This window comes from Macrobrachium nipponense, chromosome 28 (genome assembly GCF_015104395.2).
Source record: "Macrobrachium nipponense isolate FS-2020 chromosome 28, ASM1510439v2, whole genome shotgun sequence".
In the NCBI taxonomy this organism is placed as follows: Eukaryota; Metazoa; Arthropoda; class Malacostraca; order Decapoda; family Palaemonidae; genus Macrobrachium; species Macrobrachium nipponense.
Window position 1 is genome coordinate 6,917,679 of NC_087217.1, and position 20,435 is coordinate 6,938,113.

A 20,435-nucleotide genomic window follows, 5' to 3' on the forward strand; every position below is an offset into this window, starting at 1 on the left:
TTCGTCGGTGCATAATTCAGTGCTGAATTGAAGAGGAGGAGCAATGTATTTTTCAGGCAACGGACGAAAGTCGTGTCCCCTCTAAGGATTGAACTTTGGTCTTCCTCCGTATGAGGTGTTGGCATCAGTGAACTCTAATTTGTGTTTTAGTTTACAGTATTTACTCTAATAGTTTACCATTTCATTGTTAGGAAAGAAACCTCAAAGACTAACTTCCTCTTGAGGGGCTTTGTGTATTTGTGTATATTCAGGACAATAGTATTTCCAGAAACCTCATGATAATGCCGCGATTCTTTGCGGCTGAAAGGTTTTAAAAAATATTGAAACATTATCAGGTCAACCTTCAAGGTCTTCGTCTTGGCTGAATAGGATATCGAGGGAACGTAAACCAAGGTACAAGCACGTGAGCGCTTCCAGGTTGAAAGAGGGCTCGGTTTTTGGTTTTTCATTTCTCCTGTGTTAACCTTGATCGTCTTCTGAAATTATTGCACCTTTCTTTCCTTGTGCTGGCAGTTGATCGAAGACGTGAGACTTTCATTGTAAAAATAAAGCAATCAGTCATTACCAATTTTGGCGGTTATAAAGCGACTGCTCAAGTGATGATAATGGCTAATTGGTCCTTTTATGTTATTTTGCTTGATCATTTCATCTCAAATTTTTATTACATTCATTGCAACAATCCACGTGTGTCCTTTTTCTTGAGAATTTTCTTCTTCATTTCTCATATTGATTTCCTCTGGTTGTGCTTCGATGGAAAGGCTCATTACTTTTCTCAAGGGTTTTTGGAGATGTTATGATTAAGTATATAAAACAATTCTCATTTTTGAATTTTTGCCGGAAGGCAGACTTCTCGAAAATAGAAAAATTTTAGTCATTCATATATATATATATATATATAATATATATATATATATATATATATATATATATATAGAGCGCAGAAAGTGTGACGCTAAGGTACGAAAACATTTATTAAGCATGTGTGGATTAAGTGACTCATTCATTGAACAAAATTTGTATCGAGCTTTTTACATCAAATTATTATTACCGTTGTAGATAACATTGATAACCATAGTTGTAGCGACGCCGGTTTATATGAAGCCAGTGATTCAGTCAGTCTCAGTTTGTTCATTTTCCTCTCTCACGTGACTGTGCTTTATTTTCTTCATTCTATTCTCTTTCCGCTAATATATTTTTCCATTTTTAGGTACCTTCCTTTCTTTACTCTTCCTTCACATTGTCATGGGGATCACCCCGTGGGTGAAAGTAAGAGTGACCTTGACTTCATCACTTAGCATTCTTCCGACAAGTTCCTGTAATATTTTTGTATTTTTTCTTCACTCGAAGAATGCAAGGTTGGGCTACATTCCAAGGTACTGCCAGTTTCATAGGAATGACCAAAGTACTAGGTGAAGGAAGCAGAAGAATCACACTTGCATTTTTAAAATCATTTCAGTGTTTGAGTCGTTTGGAAACCAGTGGAGTCTCGGGTAAGATTTCTATCGAAAGAAGAAAAAAAATGAGTCTGCAGATTTATGTTACTCGTGTAAAAAAATCTCAGGAGCGAGTCTACTAAGTTATTTATTTTCTTTGTATTTACCGAAAATCCGGAATATCTTATGGTTATTTCTTTGTGGGTAAGTCAACTTACATAAGAAGAAAAAAGGTGCCGTGAATATAAATGACATTGAAAGTACTTTTCAGACAATTGTAGTATAGAATACACATTCCCGCAGAGACCTCCTTATTCAGGTCTATACTTGTATAATATGGAAATGTTATATCCAGTGGGAATAGGCCTCAGGATATTTGTTTCATATGAGGTATAAGTGTTGTATAACGAACATTATTTGGTCATATACTATGTTATGCATGAACTATTAATTTTTCAGGTTGATATCAATACCGGTAATGGCAAGGATAGTGATCCTGTGTGTTCTCAGGATACATGTTACACGATAATTATATGTGGTTAAATTCATGGTTATAGATGAGTATGCCGTGAAACGTAATTTTTTCGTATTTAGTATTTAAAATTATACCATTAATTCTAGATAAAACTTCTTTTGAATAAAAAGGACATAGAGTCCTCCGCCTTGGAATCTTTAACCAATGTGGTTTATATAACTAAAGCAGAGGAGGTGGAGGAAATCTAAAGGATATATCACACCAATTCTTGAACGTCATCACGCAAATAGAATAATGTTTTTCTTCCTTTTGGTTTGAAGGATGCATTGTCATAGTGTCTGTGTGTGTGTGTGTGTGTGTGTGTGTGTGTGTGTTTGTATTTCCCCAAGCTGACACAGTTTTCTCCAACGGGATGTAATAAAATTATCTATCATCACCAAGGTCGTAAGTTTGTCCCATTGCTCTTGCTTGTGTTACTGCAAGTGGGAGCTCTTACGGTTCTCTCTCGAAGGAAGGTAGGGACCTTGCAGTGACTCATGAAATGCTTATTTCTGATTTTGTCACACACACACTACACACACACACACACACACACACACACACACACACACACACACACACACACACATATATATATATATATGTATATATATAGTATATATATATATATATATATATATATATATATATATATATATATATATATTAACGTTTATTTGAACTAACGGTGTGACTCCAGAGAAGAAAACACCACAGCTCTCTGCCACATCTACATCTCACTAACGGCCAAATAGTGAATGAACCCTCTTTGTAGAAAATATTCACATTAGCCGTTTCATGCTTCAACACAACCAGCAACGTGTCTGTTTGATATCCATTGTTTGGTTTACATTTTTTAGTCTTTAACTAAAGCCTTGTTCTCAAATATTTGAAAGATACAGCCTCTTTCATCCCCTCTCGTAAACACAAGCACATATACGATTAAAACAATAGGTTAATGAAACGACTATATATATATATATATATATATATATATATATATATATATATATATATATATATATATTGCGAGAGACAGATAGATAATTGAATGGATAGATGGATAGGAGACATTCCTGAGCCGAACATGCTCTTCTCCCTGATGATGTGATTGTTATCTTTGGTTGATTTATGATTTTGCCATAGGTCCTTAAGATTAAGCGAAAGTATCAGCAACCAAATTCTATTTTTACTGAACTTTCTTTGCATTACATACGTGTATATATAAGTCGTAGGTGTTATACTTTCCTCGTGGCTGTATACATACATATAATATATGTGTGTGTGTATGTATGTATGTATGTATGCAGATATGCAGACGAATCACAATTTCACTTGACATCTGATTTGCAGGTTCGGACATACATACATACATACGTTCATACATACATACATATATATACATATATATACATATATATATATATATATATATATATATGTATGTGTGTGTGTATGTATGTATGTTCGAATCTGCAAATCAGATGTATAAAGTTTACTGGTCACTTTGACTTCTGTCCTTCTCATGGTCAGGTCAATAATACGACCTCGTTTTGATACTCTGGATGCAGGTTCGAATTATGCTATAGACATAGAATTACTTCATGTCCTTGCATTTGGATTTCATGCTTTGTAGTGGCAAGCGTATTTAAAAGGTATGAAGAATTCGATAAGTTGAAAGGGTATTGTAGTTATTACAGATATACGTACATATATATTTATATATATATATATATATATATATATACTATATATATATATATATATATATATGTGTGTGTGTGTGTGTGTGCGTATGTGTGTGTGCGTGTGTGTGTGTATATATAATGTAATTTAGGTAATGGGTTTGTGTTTTACATAATTAATGCATCTCTTATTTTGCTTGTATTAGTGATATTATTATGTGCGATTCTTCAACATTTATGTTCAAGAACGTACGTAAAGCATTATCTTAATACCTCAACTCTTACTATGGCTTAATGCTACAATGATAGACTCTTTATTGTGATATCACCTTATGCAAGCAGACTATTGAAATTGTGGAAATTAGCACAAATGTAGCATCAGTTGCTCTTAACACTAACTGCATCGCCAACTAGATGTGTGATTTGAATGTCATATGGATAATTCGTAACCCTGAGAGAGAGAGAGAGAGAGAGGAGTAAGTACAAGGAGTTACAAGGATTAGGATGTCTCAAAGACTTATTAGTCTATCCGAGTAGACATCATATGCTCACTTATCTCTTGGAGCAGGTTTTATTGTTCATTCACAGTGTCCTAATGATTTTGTCTAGCTTTTAAACTCTTCCATACTGTTCACAACTTCTGGTGGCAGTTTATTCCATGTGTCACTTATCTTGTATGTGAAGAAGTTCCCACAATGGGATGTGTTGTATCTCTTCAGTTCTAGTTTTCCATCCAGTATTTCTTGTCTGGTTTTCGTTCAACGTAAATAGGTTCTTGACTACTTTTGTTATGCCTTTCACTATTTTGAATATTTTTATTAGTTGTCCTCGCAGTCGTCGTGTTTCTAAGCCATACATGTTCAGGTACTTTAGTCGTCTTTGGTAACCTATTTGCTTGATGGATGGAATTAACTTTGTGGCTCTTGTTTGTACCCCTTCTAATCTATTTATGTCCATTCTTAGTGCTGGTGACCAAAGCTGTACTGCATTTTGATGAGGTCTAACTATTGATGGATAGAGCTGCAGTACCGTTTCCTTGTTTCTGTATTTGAACTGCCTCTTTATGTATCCCATTAGTTGCTTTGCCTTCTTGTCAGCTTTTATGCACTGTTTTGTGGACTTTTAAGTCCTTGGTAATAATGATTCCAAGGTCCTCTCTTGTTCTACACTATTTAAGTCATTCTCAAGCAGCATGTAGTTGGCATGAGGGTTATTTGTTCCTATTTGTAACACTTTACACTTATCCAATTTAAAAGGCATTTGCCATCGTTTTGACCACTCTCCTATTTTCTTTAGATAATTTTTTTAACTTTCCACTGTCATCTGCAAATTTGGCTATCCTGCTAGTTAAGCCTACATAAATGTCAATAATATAATTAAAAAACAAGAGAGGACCAAGAACAGAACCCTGAGGAACTCCGTTTGTCACAGCTACTCATTCTGATTCTTCGCCATTTATTACGACTCTCTTCTCTATAAGTTAGCCAGTCTTCGATCCAATCTGCTATTTCTCATACAATTTATAAAGCCCTAACTCTTTTCATGTTTCTTGTGTGGAACTTTGTCAAAGGCAGGAAATGTAAGTGGAGTATATCTATTGCTCTACTACTGTCGTAAATACAAGCATGTTATGAAAAAAAACTCTTAGAGGTTTGATAGGCAGGATCTGTTTTGTCTGAAACTCTGTTGGCCGTTTAACAAATTGTTTCTATCAATGTGATCCACAATTTGATCTGCAATTATGCACTCAAAAATCTTACAAACGACCGACGTTAGACAGATTGGTCTATAATTTCCCGGCTCATCTCTTGGGCCTTTTTTTTTTTTAAATGGTGGGCACATTACCTAGTTTCCGTCCTTTTGGTGCCTTTTATTGTTCTGCACTTATTTTGTAGAGTTTATTTAGGTGAGGAACTATCTCCTCTTATAGCTCTTTAATTTCTCTAGGGTGAATCCCATCCGGGCCAAGAGATTTGAACTTCTTGAGTTTGTCTATTTTTTTTAATGTCCCCTTCTGTAAATATTATTTTGTCCAACGGTTCTGCCCCTTCATATTTAACAGTTGGTTCCGGTATTGAGGTAGTGTCTTCAATTCTGAAAACACCAGCAAAAAATGTATTCAATAGCTGCTTTTTCCAAGTCTAAGTTCACCAGGTTTCCTTTATTGTCCCTTAGGGGACCTATGCTATATCTTATTGTTTTCCTACTATTAACATGCGCAAAGGATTCTTTTGGGGTTTCCTTACAAACTGATGTAGTTCTCTTATCTTTGCATTTCTTACTGATTTATCTACCATTCTACAGAGTTCTTTATGCTTGTTTGCTTCTTCTGGTGTTGGTGTGGGTTCATTGATTTGTTCAATCTGATTGAAGCGTAAAATGAGAATGAACGAAGGGGGAATTGGCTCTGATATTGATAGGACCTGTGGAAAGGCGACTGTGGCAGCTTGTGGTCGCCAAACTTTTCTTGAGGCAGGTCATAGCATGTAACTCTCTTTTCTAGTTTCCCTAAAAATTTCATCATCTGTATTACAAAATATACTTAGGATTATTAGAATACTAGTTTGAGAAATTTAGCATGACATTTGTTACTCACGTCTTCATTTGTGCCATTTTAAGTGTTATTTGCTTCTTTAATTTCTTCTGGTCCGGAATCTTACACGTGCGTTCTCCAGTTTTGGTGTGTGGGATATTCTGCTGTGTGGTTCCGGTGGTCTGTTTGTCAGCTGTGTACATTTCAAGAAAATAGAACAAAATGAGAGTAAAAGTCATGGAAGTTATGCTTCAATTCTGTTGTTGAAAATATCTAATGCAGTTATAGATTTTATTTTTTTTTCTTTGTTAATTCGTTTAGTTTCAATCTTGGGTGGGTATGGGTAACTTTATTTGGAGATTAAGCATGCTGTGACTACAGATATAAGAAAATCAACGGCTTAAAATGGCCTTTCCTTGTTTCCTGTGTAGTAGGCAAGTTTGTCTTCACCTAAGAAGGTAAGTCCAGTAACATTCTTACACTTACACTAACACATTCTCTCTCTATCACTCTCAGTGTGTGTGTGTGTGTGTGTGTGTGTGTGTGTGTGTGTGTGTGTGTGTGTGTGTGAACAGCTGTGTTTGGGCAACTGGGACCATCTTAATTCTTACTAAAAGAGGAAACCATGTTTCTTGTTCTAAAATTATTTGGGAAAATCCAGTGAATTCATTGTATGGGGGATAGTAGGAAGGATGTTGGTGTCTGAGGTATGACAGAGATTGTTATTCACATGCACGATTGACGCAGTTCTCGGCTCAGTTCATTCTGAATATTGTTCTATATAAATAGGCCATGCTTGGTTTTTGAGTCTCGTGTCAAGATTGAAAACTGATACTTGATGGTTTGGTGTTTGCTACGAAGAGAAATAGTAAGATCCGAGTGCTGTACAGATCATCAGAGATTTATTTTGTGAAATCAGAATTAATCAGCTGTGTATACATTGAGTACAGTTTCCAAGCACCATTATGCTGCCAACATTTTCACAATTCAGTTTACAAGTAACCCTCGAAGTCTGCATCTTTATACAGCAGGCAGTGTGAAACTACAAACAGAATAGGCTTCGTACTGCGTATACAATGGTAACTCCAAGGTATATAAAACCTTGGGTAACTCTGCCCAAAACGTATTATGGATTCCATTCATGAGAATCGGCTTGAACGTTATCGTGGTCAGTGGAAGAGATCACGACCCCATGTCTTTTCCGCGCCCACAAAGACTTGCCCAGTCACTGTAGAGTAGTACCATTGCAGTAAGCGATGCCAGCACTGGACGTGACCTTAAACGAGCAAATACCTAAGGTACTTGAAGGCCTAGAGAGAGACGAGGAACTTCGCTTGTAGTAAAGTAGTAAGTGCCAAGGTTAAGAAGGCCTTTAAGCATTTTCAGCTTTGAATGAGATTTGGTAGTAGAGGGTCCCCTCTCCGTCGTAGGATTGAGGTGGGGGTATTCTTGGGTAAGCACCGATTGCCCCCTCCCGTCTTTCGACCCAAGATATGAGCTGGTAACCGTGACGCCTGACAACATTGAAGGCATCGGACCGGTTCGGTCTTGGATGGCTGAGTATCGACCATGGCCGTCCGGGAGAGAAAACCTTCACCCGACACACAAACACACACACTGTATATATATTTGTTTATTTCCTCTTGCTGCTTAGTTTTTCTTATGTTTAAAGAACAGTATTTAATCATATATATTCTCTCACGAATTATTTTTTATTGATATCCATCAGACTGAAAATAGGCAGTTATATATAATGTTTTGCCACTTTTTTTATTGATAGCAATGCTAATTACGAAATACCCGAAAAACGTAAATTCCACACCAATTATATTGAAACTTGGCCATTCATTGACTGCTGGTGCGATGGTAGTACCATAAGTCTTTTATATAAAAAAAATCAGTCGTAAGAATTTAATGAAGGGAAATTAAGTTATCTATTGAACACTAGAAAGGAAAAGGGAAGCTGTGATTAGGTCAGCGTGGTCATGATTTGGCAATAAACACGAAAGTCGCATTTAGTTTTTATGGGCAGATTAGTGGTTGCGAGAGCCACGCCGTGCCTTCGTGCAAGAGTTACTCTGTGGTAGTGGTAATATGGCTGCTTTGTCTTTCTCATCCTTGGGAAAGCTTCCATTGTTTGTGTGTATGTGTCCGTAACGCATAAATGTGTATATGTACACTGGCGCATAATGTATTGGGCGTGAATTCATGTGTGCAAGTGATTTGAATGGTCATCTCTTGCCACTCATATAAGGGACCACACCCTTCTCACGAATTCTAAATTTGCTCTCCAGGTTAGTGCATTTTAAGGTCAACAAGAGAGTTCTGTTACCGAGATGCTTTTTTGGGGGGGAGGGGAAATAGATATTTTATCTACTAAAGAAATTTGTTTGGTAATTTAATTGCATTAACCATTTTTTTGAAAAGTTAGTGTTTACTTGAAATATTAACTGGTTCCTGATTACTTTTGGTCATTACCCCACTATGTTGCGTATCGTGCTTAAGAAGCCCAATACCTTTATACTGTTGACACGTTTTCAGGTACAATAAATTGAACTTAGCGAGGGTAGATTGTATCACAAAATAATTGTGGCGTAAATTTATTAATTACAGTTTCAGTAATATTTCTGTAAAAAAGGTGAATCAGTTCTTAATTCCAGAAGCTCAAGACGGTTCTCTCTCTCTCTCTCTCTCTCTCTCTCTCTCTCTCTCTCCTCTCTCTCTCTCCCACAAAAACGTCCCACAGGCTGTCGTTAACTCTTCTGAATGGAGAATTACTCATGCTAAGCAGTTTAATCCTCATTGGATATTATTGGCAATACCCAACATCAAATAACGTTTTTGTTGCAAAGCGAAAAGAAAAATGTATAGAATTAGCATTTGTTTGGAGTTCCCCGTGCATGCCTGTATACCAATTATCAAAAGGAAAATTGCGTGTGGTAAGATTTTTTATTTAAGGCAAAAGAAATAAAAATGAGTTTGGTATTCCTCATTTTGTGAAAAGCTCATTCAAGGATTAAGGAATGAAAGAACAATGGGTTTTAGCCTGAGAGCAAAATTTATAGGCTTTTTATATTTCTTTTAATCCTTTTCATGAGTATCAATGAAGTGAGTAACTGTCTCATATTGTGTATGCAAAACTGTTTATTTTTACAAATATCCAAGCCTTATTCTTGGGAGTTAGAGATGGCCAGTTTTCATGAACCAAATACATTATATGAGAGAGCGAGAGAGAGAGAGAGGCCTTGGATTTTAAGTAGGTTGGGGATGAGCTGGTGAGGAGTGATGATAATGTCTGCTGTCATAATTAACGCATCGAGACACTAAAAAGGGTATAATTAAACGCTTGACGACTTCTTAATCGTAGGGTACCAGGGCGGTTTGCGTTGCGGTAAATCACATTCCTCTTTCTGTTTATCCTCATTCTAGTAATGCAACTAGTTAAGGGGCCGCAGTAATGACGAGATTTTAACCTACATTTACTAAGCATTTTGTTATCTCAATTTAAACAGGTTCGGGAAAAATTTATTAACATTTATGTCTGATATAACACACGACAACATTCAACATTTCTGCTGAAGTCTACACACTTTTATTGGCTGTTCAAGCGTATACCTATTGTGGTGTTTGGTATGTGGAATTGTGTGGGCGAGATTTTACCCTTCCCATTCATTTCTAGCGTTAGTCCAAATTCTTAACTCCTCAAAATTCAGTGTACATTAAGAAATTATTTAGCTTTCAGCTGTAATTGATATCCTCAACTTGAACAATGAATCTTATTTCCAGGGGCAAGTTCGCGGCTGTGCGTCGGGCCCGCCACCGAGCCACCGGTCAGCTGTTCGCTGCCAAGTACGTCCGTCGACGCCGCCGAAACGTCTCCTTAGAGTGCGAGGCCCGACACGAGGTCGCTGTCCTGCTGCTTGGAATCATGGATCCCCAAATTGTCCGGCTCCACCACGTTTATGAGACCCGAACAGAGTACATCATCTTGCTCGAATTGTAAGTACGGAATGAAACTTCTCGGTTTCACCAGTTTTCGATTTTGTCATTACTTCAACCTACAAACAATAGGAAATCATTCTAGACGTACTCCGATGTAATATGTTTAAATAAAAGTAATTATGTTTTGTAGATTAATTGAATGGTGGGTGACTAGAAAGAAATAGCCTTATCGTTATAGACAACTATTTTGAATTGCAGTTATTATCCATATCCAACCTTGCTGTGACCAACCATAGTCGACTAACTACCAACTAACACTCATAACTTAGGCCAACTGAGATGCAAAACATTTACAAGAAATTCGACTAAATCAATTTCCATCAATCTCGTGACTCTCATGTTTGAAGCGAAGCTGGAACCAGCCCCACACATTTTTTTAAATGCAAGTTGACTGTTTTTATAAGGCAAATAAAAACATTATTTACACGATAAGACCACGTAATACGAGAGTAGAGGAGCATATGCACACAAAGCTTGTATGTACGTGGATATGGCTGTAAATTAACTAATAAATTGTGACCTGTGTAGGGTAACCAGGAACTAATACTTTGGTCAACTTTAATGGATTTCATAATCCAATTGTATTCAAAGAACTAATGCAGGTGTAATGCTGTGATCTTACATAAAAGCAGCTCTAATAGAATCACCTCTCGGAAACTTATGTTGTTGAGTGTATTTTACACTAACAGTGACTTTTTTTCTCTCAATTTTAGTCGATGGGCAACGTGTTACTAGGATGATTGTTTTGGCAGAGGATCTGGAAATCAAAAATAAAATGCTTACATACATATAACATTTGAGTTAACATCTCGAGTAAATGAATGACGCAACCAGATTAAGAAGCTTAACGAAGTGTAATTTTTTTACCCGGATTTATCAATGTAATTGTAAATTTTTTGTGGTAGATTTTAAAATATTTGCTTAAAAGGATGGATGGATTGATTATGAAATTAGGGACAAACCCAAGTACTGGGACCTATTTTGGTCAGTTACAAGACATTAAATCTTGAAATTTCGGTAATGCCTTGACCACAATTTTCCTGTCACACTTTATGTAATTCCCGATCGTTATATGTATTTCACACACACACACAGAATGCGACTAGTGTGGCTTGTTGGCAGAAAAGAGAAATCTTTACACATCTGATGGATGATCACGGCTTGCATTGTTATGCTTTCTCCGTTCACATTATTCCATGAACTGGTTGAGCATAGCAACATACATAACACTTTTGGAGATTCTTCAACTCATTTGTCCCTTCATCAGTTTTTAAGTCTCTCTCTCTCTCTCTCTCTCTCTCTCTCTCTCTCTCTCTCTCTCTCTCTCTCTCTCAAGAGAATGTTCACTACATTTTGCCTGGCATGGACATCTCACTTTACGCAGAAAACAATTTCATTTGCTGTAATGACATAGCTGTAATCAAGGTTTTTTGGTTATTTGTATTCAGTTTTTATATTTTCCAATTATGGGGTTTGTACTAATAACATAAGAGATGAACTAAACTTTTAGTTGAAGTCGTACCCTTTCACTTTAAAAGAAAAAAAAAAGATAGCAGTTATGGCGTTTATATTTCAACATTGTGAGAGACTATGGAGAAAATGCCTTATTAATTAGAGTAATGGTTGAAAAAAAAATTATCAGCCTGGGTGACTTGCATATTCAGTTCTTAATGACAGTTGAACTGTTGAAGAAATACTGGGACATGGACTAGAGTAAATAGTAAACCCTCAGATGCCAGAACTGCCTTTGTATTGAAAATTTTACAGACCTAATGCTTTTAATTTCAGCCTCTTGTAATTTTTTTTATCAAACCAACAGATTCACATAATCATTATTTGTTTAAATGGACACATCATGATCCAAGAATCCTCTTTCCTCTTATTTTTGCTCTAGCATAACAGTGATTGCTAAGTGTATGGTAGCTCAAATTGTTTAATATTTTTTTACTCTACCTACCATTGTTATATGTAGGAGAATTGCTGTGGCATCTTTTCAGTATTTTAAAACTTCCTTATGACTTTTTTTGCAGTGCTGGAGGTGGAGATCTTCAACGATTGCTTGACGACGCAGTCTCCCTTCCAGAATGTGATGTCCGCAACATCTTGCAACAAGTACTCCGTGGCCTGTCTTTCCTGCATGCTCACACAATTGCCCATCTTGATATAAAGGTACGTATAGTACTTTCAGGGGAAGCAATGGTGATACTTTTGAATATATCTAAACTGCTTGCAAAATTATCAAAATCTCGATTACACATTACTATTTGTGGATATGTTAAAGGTTAGCCTCTTTTGCACTTGGGTTTAGTAGAAGAGATACATAAATAACGTTTTGCTTTAGCTCTTAATTTTAGATAATATTGTTATAAAAATAATTATTTTGAAAATCTTCAGCCCCAAAACCTGGTAATGATGGGTCAAACGCCTGAGGCAGGAGTAAAGCTAGTAGACTTTGGACTCTCCCGAGTCATAGTCCAGGGAACTGAAATCACTCAAATTATGGGAACTCCAGATTATGTTGGTAAGTTAATAATTATCCCTACTTTTTTTCAGTTATATGACTATAAATATTTATAAAGTATTTACATAAGTTACAGGTATGAATATGAAAATTGACATGTGTGTGGAAAATCTGAACATAAATAACACACTCAATAAGTTTTATAGATACAAATCCAAAAGACAATAAACCATTGATAATGGGAGTGTGGAACCTTAGCATAAAAATAAGGGGATATATATGCATATTCCTAAGATTAAATGCTATTTCTAAGTGTTAAATATATTACCATCCAAGGGTATTGAAAGTACTAAGTGCTAGTCACTTTTTGTAAACCTTTTTTTTGCCAGTCTTTGAATATTTAATTTTTTCTAATAAGCACGTTTCAGTCATATTACAATTTATGTTTATGATTTCTTTCAGTTTCCTAACTCAATCCTCCTAATTTTTTAATTAAGATTATGTAGTTTTCTTTTGTTACTTGGTTACTGCTATTGCAAACTGAAATGTTATCTTACGTAATAATGTCTAATTTTGCAGCACCAGAGGTGATTAACTTTGAGCCCATCAGCTTGGCAACAGACATGTGGTAAGTCTCAAGTTTGTAACAGTTTGATTGTTTTTTGTCAGTCACCAGGGTTATTAGTAGATGTAGATGCAAGATTGTATTTTACAATAAATTCAGTTTTCATATTTTGCATCGCTAATCATCATAAGTACTAAATTACATGCTGAACTGTATGAATGTTAATTTAAAAGATCTTTACAGACCACATATGTATCTGATGCACGTTGTAACCCGAAAATCGTCGTAAGCCGGAACATCATCAAAAATGCTAAGAAAGCCTTACTTTTAATGCTTTGGGTGCATTGAAAACTATGTAAACTGCATTCTTATTGCATTTTTCATGAACAAAACCTCCAAATATCGTTTATTTTGCATTTTTGGTGTCAAATTTCATCTACTAGATAAGGGTTGTAGGCATTGTAACCCTGGAAATAATTTCTGATGAATATAATTGAAAAGCGCCTTAACCTCGGAACGTCGTAAGCCGAACCTGTCTTAAACCGGGGACTGCCTTAATTAGTAAATATTCCTAGGTGAATAATACTGCTGATAAGCGAATTTTCTGTGAATAATACTTATATATGTTCCATAGAGAACCCCATAAATAGGCAAGACCATGAATCTTGAAAGCAGGAAAAAGGAGGTTTACCACACAAATAATCATAACTGGCCATGTTGTAGTAAACTTGTTTATACTGTATGTTTTATGTCATCTTGGCAGATATTATTTGATGTCAATTTGTTATAGTCTTGCAAATAATATAGTTTTAAAAGAATTTTACATTGTTTTTCACATTGACACTTTATATGCTTAGTAATATTCTCATGTTTTTTTCACATGTATTTGATAAATCAGTGAAAGTTCTTTAGCTTTTTATTGTTTTGTAATATTTTGCACAGCACAAATTAGTCAGTAGTGATATGTATACTAATTAAGGATATATTACAATAGTGCATCGTTATAAAAATTGCGACCTTTGATTAGGTTACAGTATACAGTAACAAAAGATATATTTCAAATAGAATTGTTAGAAACAACCTTATAAGATGCTTTGTCAGTTTGTGGTCTAAATTTTATAAAATCTCTTTCAGGGCGATTGGAGTGTTAACTTATGTGTTCCTCACAGGCTGTACACCCTTCGGTGGGGACACTGACCAAGAAACTTTTGTTAATATAACACAAGCTGAGTTTGACTTTCCTGACGAGTTGTTTGCTGATATTTCAGTTCATGCCAAAGACTTCATCTGTGGCCTTCTTGTCAAGAAACCAAGGTATGTAGAGACTTTTAGTTATTAATTTTTAGATGGTTATTCATACATACTGTACTTGCTATTGTGGTATTTGCATATAAAGTAAATAGTTTTTACTCCTATCATCTTCTCCTCTGGTTTTCATGCATTGTATTTTGTGTGAAAACTTGCTAGTCGTGTTATAGCCATATGAATTCTTTCTTAGGGAATGTATGCACCTTTTTCAGACATCACTAGCCAGCCTGTCTGATATACAGTATTGTTCGTGATTACAAGACTGTTTAATGTAAATAAATATCATTAGCAAGCCAATCTTAAACACAGTCATTCTTTCCCCATTATAAAAGGTAAAATTACACAAGACTTGCACTTTTCAGCAGACATCCAACTAAATTTATATTGTAATTGGTGTTCTTGAATTTATTTCTCATTTGTATTAATAGTACTTGTCATTTGATTTTTTTTTAATTTACTATGAAAGTGTAGGATAACTCAAAGTCTCCTGACAGCAGTATATATGCAGTTTTTTCTGATGCATGCTGATTTTACTGAAAAGTTTGGATTTAATATATGGTGCATTAACAGTTTCTTATTTTATCCCATCATATTCATACAAAGAGACAACTAGGAATTTACTGTCTTTGTTCTAATATGGAGCGTATGTGCCATAATTTAAGCATACCGCCCCTTGTAAATGCTCACAGTCACATGCAATTTCCTCTTTATCTCTGGCCTTACTTAGTATGAATCTTTATCCAATTTTCTGTGGTTTGATTGCACTTTTAGTATTTTCAGAACATTTGCGAGTCTTTCTTTCTCCCATAAAGTTGTTTCTCTTTTCACAGACTTTTATCCTGGGATTCTACTGTGGTTACTCATTGACTAGTGCTTGGTTATTTATATCAGTGTTTCCATTCACTTAGCAAATGTTATGCTGGTCTAGTTCCTCGTTGGACGAGTGGTTTTTGCACTCGGCTACCAATCCGATGGTCTAAAGATTGATTCTCAGCTCGGCCAAAGCAGAATAAGAGGAATTTATTTCTGGTGATAGAAATTCACTTCTTGATATAATGTGGTTCGGATCCCACAATAAACTGTAGGTCCTGTTGCTAGGTGACCAATTGGTTCCTAGCCATGTAAAAAATATCTAATCCTGGCCAGCCCTAGGAGAGCTGTTAATCAGCTCAGTGGTCTGGTAAAACTAAGATATACTTACTTACTTAGATGATCTCTCTCATGACTGAGTCATACTGATGTCTGACCATTGTACCAGTTAGTTAGACATGCATATCAGTAACTTTTCTTTCGTTGAAGTTGACCCTGGAACTCAAACACCATGTATTGCATTGTCAGCTATGAATTGTTGGTTTAATGACAAGTCTGTGAAGATATGCAAAGAAATTACTTTTGATAAAATAATTGTTCAGAATAACTCACAATGAAGGTTAACAGATCACTGTCATACAGTTTCGTAGAAGATTATCTGTATTTTGACCTCCACATAATTATTTGCAAAGGCACAACCCTAGTTGAAAAAGTAGGATGCTAAAAGGCCAAATACTCCAGTAGGGAAAATAGCCCAGTATGGAAAAATAAAACATACATATACTAGGGGTGGTGTGAATAGTATATCCAGAATGTCAGCCAAAGAAAAGTGACTAGGCTACTCAAAAATCCTGGCTATACTATAAAAACATGTACAGTACACAAAAAAAAAAAAAAATTTCTTTAAGAAAAGAGATTCACGTTATATAATTAGGGTATATTAGCCACAAAACAACAAATATGACACTTTAGTATGCAAAATGTGTTTTTCAAGAATTTTGCCACAGTAGTCTTGCCAACCAAAACTGTTTCCCGATAAAGTAACTATCATCATCAAACACAAGGCATTAATAAGTACTGTAACATGTGTAATGTATGAACCTGTATAATGAATGTTTTGTAACAAGGGCAGGACAATACAATATTGAACAGTAGTGCGCATGTAAATGCAGTGCTAGCACAAGTGATGTTCACTAGACACTTATTTTGTTATACATCAAGGCCATGTAAGGCAAGCTAAAGTTTGGGAGGCTAATGTTGACCCAAATGCCATAGACAACTACTCTGTACTTGTACCTAGCCAAACTTAATACTGTAATATTATCATAACAGTATTTATCAGATTATTATTACTACCATTATTATTAATACTGTGAAATCCCTAATAAGTACCACTAACTTTTTAGTAGGTAATTATTTTTTCTACCAAAGTGATAGGATTCAGTACCAAAGGGTTTGTATGGATAAAACTCTTGGTAAATAAAGTTGAGTTGTTAACAGATGTTTTCTTTTATTTCAGTGACAGAATGACAGTTGATGATTGTCTGAACCATGCCTGGATGACTGCATCTCTTTCACCAGTACACAGTGAAATTATTACAGAATCATTCAATGAAGAAACTGAAGAAGCCACTGATTATCCCAATGCATACGATGAAAACTATGGTCCTCAGTATCCAGCAACAAATGACCATCTCTATCCCTTGCCAGAAACTGACCATGCAGATTCCGCCTATTCTAGTGATTCTAGCAGCAGTCCTACTTTCACAGAAGGCTACAGTAATTTGGTTGTTCCTCCTCTTTGTCATTGCACTATACCAGAGGAACAGCAACAACAACAACATCAAGTACAGCAACAGAAACAAAAGCGGCCACAATTGCAGATTGGAAGTTCAGCAACACTTGGTAGGAAACAACGAAATAAAGGTCAGCGACTAAGTGTTGACATGGAAGAGACATTACGGAGCCTTCAGCAACACCATCACCCAGCAAGAGCTACCAGACGGGCCTCCCTTGTCATTGACGATCCTCGTTATTTGCAAGAAGCTGCCCAACACTTACACGAAATGGTCAAACCCCTTGCTGAAATTCCTCGTCCTGTACCAGAGGAATTGGTTATCTTACGAGATTCCGATGTGGACAGTGGTGTTTCCTGCCATGACTGTGAAGATGCTCGTGCTGAAAACTCAAGACTGTGCCATTCTGACTCATATGATGGGGGTGATGTAGCCAGTGTCGTTTCATGGGATGATTATTCCGATCTAAATGGAAGGCGACCTTCACTTACACATTTTGACTCTGCCACTCTTTGTTCTGTAGCTAAGCCTTGGGAGAAACTGTGTAATGGGTCTGTTTCAAGAGCAATGCTGCAACTCACCACTGTTAAAAAGGTTCCAAGTGAAGTAAGAGGCTCAAAGTCTGATCTCCGAGGATCCAAAGCAGACCTTAGAGGCTCAAGAGGAGATCTTCATGCCTCAAAATCAGATCTGAGGGCATCAAAAGCAGACTTGAGAGCATCAAAATCAGACCTCAGAGCTTCCAAATCTGATTTGAGAGCCTCCAAATCTGATATTAGAGCCTCCAAGTCAGATTTAAGGGCATCTAAAGCCGATCTTAGAGCCTCGAGGCAAGATTTACGGGCATCAAAATCAGATTTAAGAGCTTCCAGATCAGATTTACGTGCATCAAAAGCAGATTTGCGTGCCTCCAAGTCTGATCTGCGAGCCTCTCGAAGTGATCTCAGAGCATCTCGCACAGATCTTCGTGGATCAAGACACAACCTTACTTTATCCAGGCTTGATCTTGCACACGAAACCCTGGATGGTGATTGTGTATTGGAAGATGAAGCAGAGGATGTGTTACGTGGAGATTTAACACTCCCAAGGCGTTCAAATATCGACAGAAGTGCCCTTGCCCCATTTATGCGAGGTAACTCCCTTCACATGAGTTTCCGAATAGCCAAGAATAGGGACTTGCGACTTTGATAATAGTTATTCAGTATGGTGTTCCCCAAGTGTACTTAACATTTATGATGCTAATGTTTTCTAGTCATAACTTATGCAGGACGTGAAGTGTGAAAATCACAGGAATAGAGGGCAAGAGAGAGAGCGAGAGAAAGGACCCAATTCATTCCCTTGCTTGAACATCACAAAACTGTGAGACAGTGAGTGGTACCTACTTTACTTGATAACCAAATATAAAACAAGGACTAGATCCCATTATCTAGCCCAGAGTCATTGTCACCAAAGGCTTACTCATATATTAATGAAGTGACTGCCAAGGAAGATACCATTATTTTCATATTTAAAACTTTGTTTGTATGGATGTAAGTAATCCGTTTTGGCACTGCATCTAATTATGTAAAGAACTTACATATGGGAAGTAAACTAGGTGATAAAAGGAGTGATGCAGATAATGTCATAACAAAAAGTTTGTCTTAGCGACATATCTTGCCTCCTTGGCATCCTTCTCGCACTGCATTCTGTTACTGTGAGGCTTAGAGTTGCCTTTAGTGCAGGTGTAGTTACATATAATGTGATAAACCCAAGAGACTATACATCTCATTTCCAGACTGGTCACACAGTAAGTTACTATTAAATGTGACTAGGCTGCTTACAAATCATACTATGCATGACTTCTCATCCATACCACATCATGTATTCAGATGGCTTTGATAGCCACACACACTACGTATTGACATATCACTTTTAAGGTCTATTGTTAAAAACAGTGTGCTAGATATATCAAATAACTATGAAATGAGTTCAACATTTCCATCATAACATTCCTCTATTGTTGACATTTATTGTTATTCATAATGCAATTATGTTCAAATATATATTTGAACTAAATCACTGATTGATGTTTACATAGGTATACTGATCTACTGAGATGTTTTTTTAGTTTTTTTTTCTTTTTCTTTTTTCTTTTTCTTTTGACAACGAACTAGTGAAAATTAAACAAATTATAGTTGTAGAAACTAACCAGGAGATCAGAAGACCTTATTAGTAAACACACTCAAAGATGGTGTCTCATTTTGTGTATATGGTCCTTGATTGTTATACTGTATTCTGATGGTATACAAACCTGTAAAACAAAGAAATTTTGAGATCAGTCTTGGCTCGCTGACTCGCATATGTTCACATTAAATATGCAGGTGCTATAGCTAGTAGTTCTCACAATCTTATATATATATTTTTATCTGTTTTCTTTACTTTTATTTATAAGTTTAATTCCCAAATAATTGTATTGCTTTATCATAAATGAAAATATTACTCTGTTTTGTTTTAATTTCCAAAACTTTATGGATGCACAATTGTCTAATGCAGTTTGTTATGGGTTACCAAAAATACAAGTTTTATTCTCAAACTTAACATTATAAAAAGAAAAAGAAATGAATTAAAGAAGTTAAGGGCATGACTGTCATTACTTCTGGCAAATAAGTTAATGGTAAAATAAACCTCTCCTCATAATTACCCCCATATTACGTCATAGTCTGTCATTTCCGAAGTCATAGTAAAAATTTCCCTTATCATGGGACTTGTTCAAAACATTTATCAAAAACACCACTGCATACATGGTAAAATGCGCAAAATGTAAAAAAAAAAAAAACAAGGCACACCCAAAAGAAAACTTTTCCCAGTCACCTCAAAGAATTATAGTCTTCAGACAGTGTATTTTTTTAAAATGGTCAATGGAAATCATAAAAGCGCCACTTCACTACAACACTAGTGTCTCGCCTTGACTGTCTCTGTGCGCCGTCTCACAGGCAGCTCGTTCCATAGTCTCACCCTGCCTGAATCTGAATAATCTACCTTTGTCTGGATATATTAATCTGGATCATCAAATACAAAGTCCAAGGTGCAGGGACTCATGAAGGCTTCGAACCTGTCAACAGATGCCAAATGCTTCGACATCCAAGACGGTAATGTCGATGACAACCCATGCAAGTCGTCTATCCTCTTTGCCAATGCCAGAGAGATGCGGTCTTGAAAAACAAAACTGATGATTCTCACAAAGGCTTGTGTGCCCTAAACGAGAGGCAAATGCCGTCCAGAGGACTGAGGTCTCTGTGGTTGCAAGAGAGAGAAGTTTCTCATCATTAGTTGAATCTCATGAGGAGAA

General features: G+C 36.2%; 1 protein-coding gene across 7 annotated transcripts in view; it reads left to right on the forward strand.

The window, feature by feature from the left end:
* Nucleotides 1-19,586, forward strand: part of LOC135201385 (microtubule-associated serine/threonine-protein kinase 2-like) — a 193,637-nt gene extending 174,051 nt beyond the window's left edge. For all 7 annotated transcript variants that reach the window (XM_064230245.1, XM_064230246.1, XM_064230247.1 and 4 more), the window contains 6 exons: nucleotides 9,952-10,164; nucleotides 12,198-12,336; nucleotides 12,562-12,688; nucleotides 13,208-13,256; nucleotides 14,328-14,507; nucleotides 16,831-19,586. In XM_064230245.1, coding sequence (XP_064086315.1) covers nucleotides 9,952-10,164; nucleotides 12,198-12,336; nucleotides 12,562-12,688; nucleotides 13,208-13,256; nucleotides 14,328-14,507; nucleotides 16,831-18,295 — 2,173 coding nt within the window. In that variant the 3' untranslated portion in view covers nucleotides 18,296-19,586. The remainder of the gene's footprint in view (nucleotides 1-9,951; nucleotides 10,165-12,197; nucleotides 12,337-12,561; nucleotides 12,689-13,207; nucleotides 13,257-14,327; nucleotides 14,508-16,830) is intronic.
* Nucleotides 19,587-20,435: the final 849 nt, after the last annotated feature.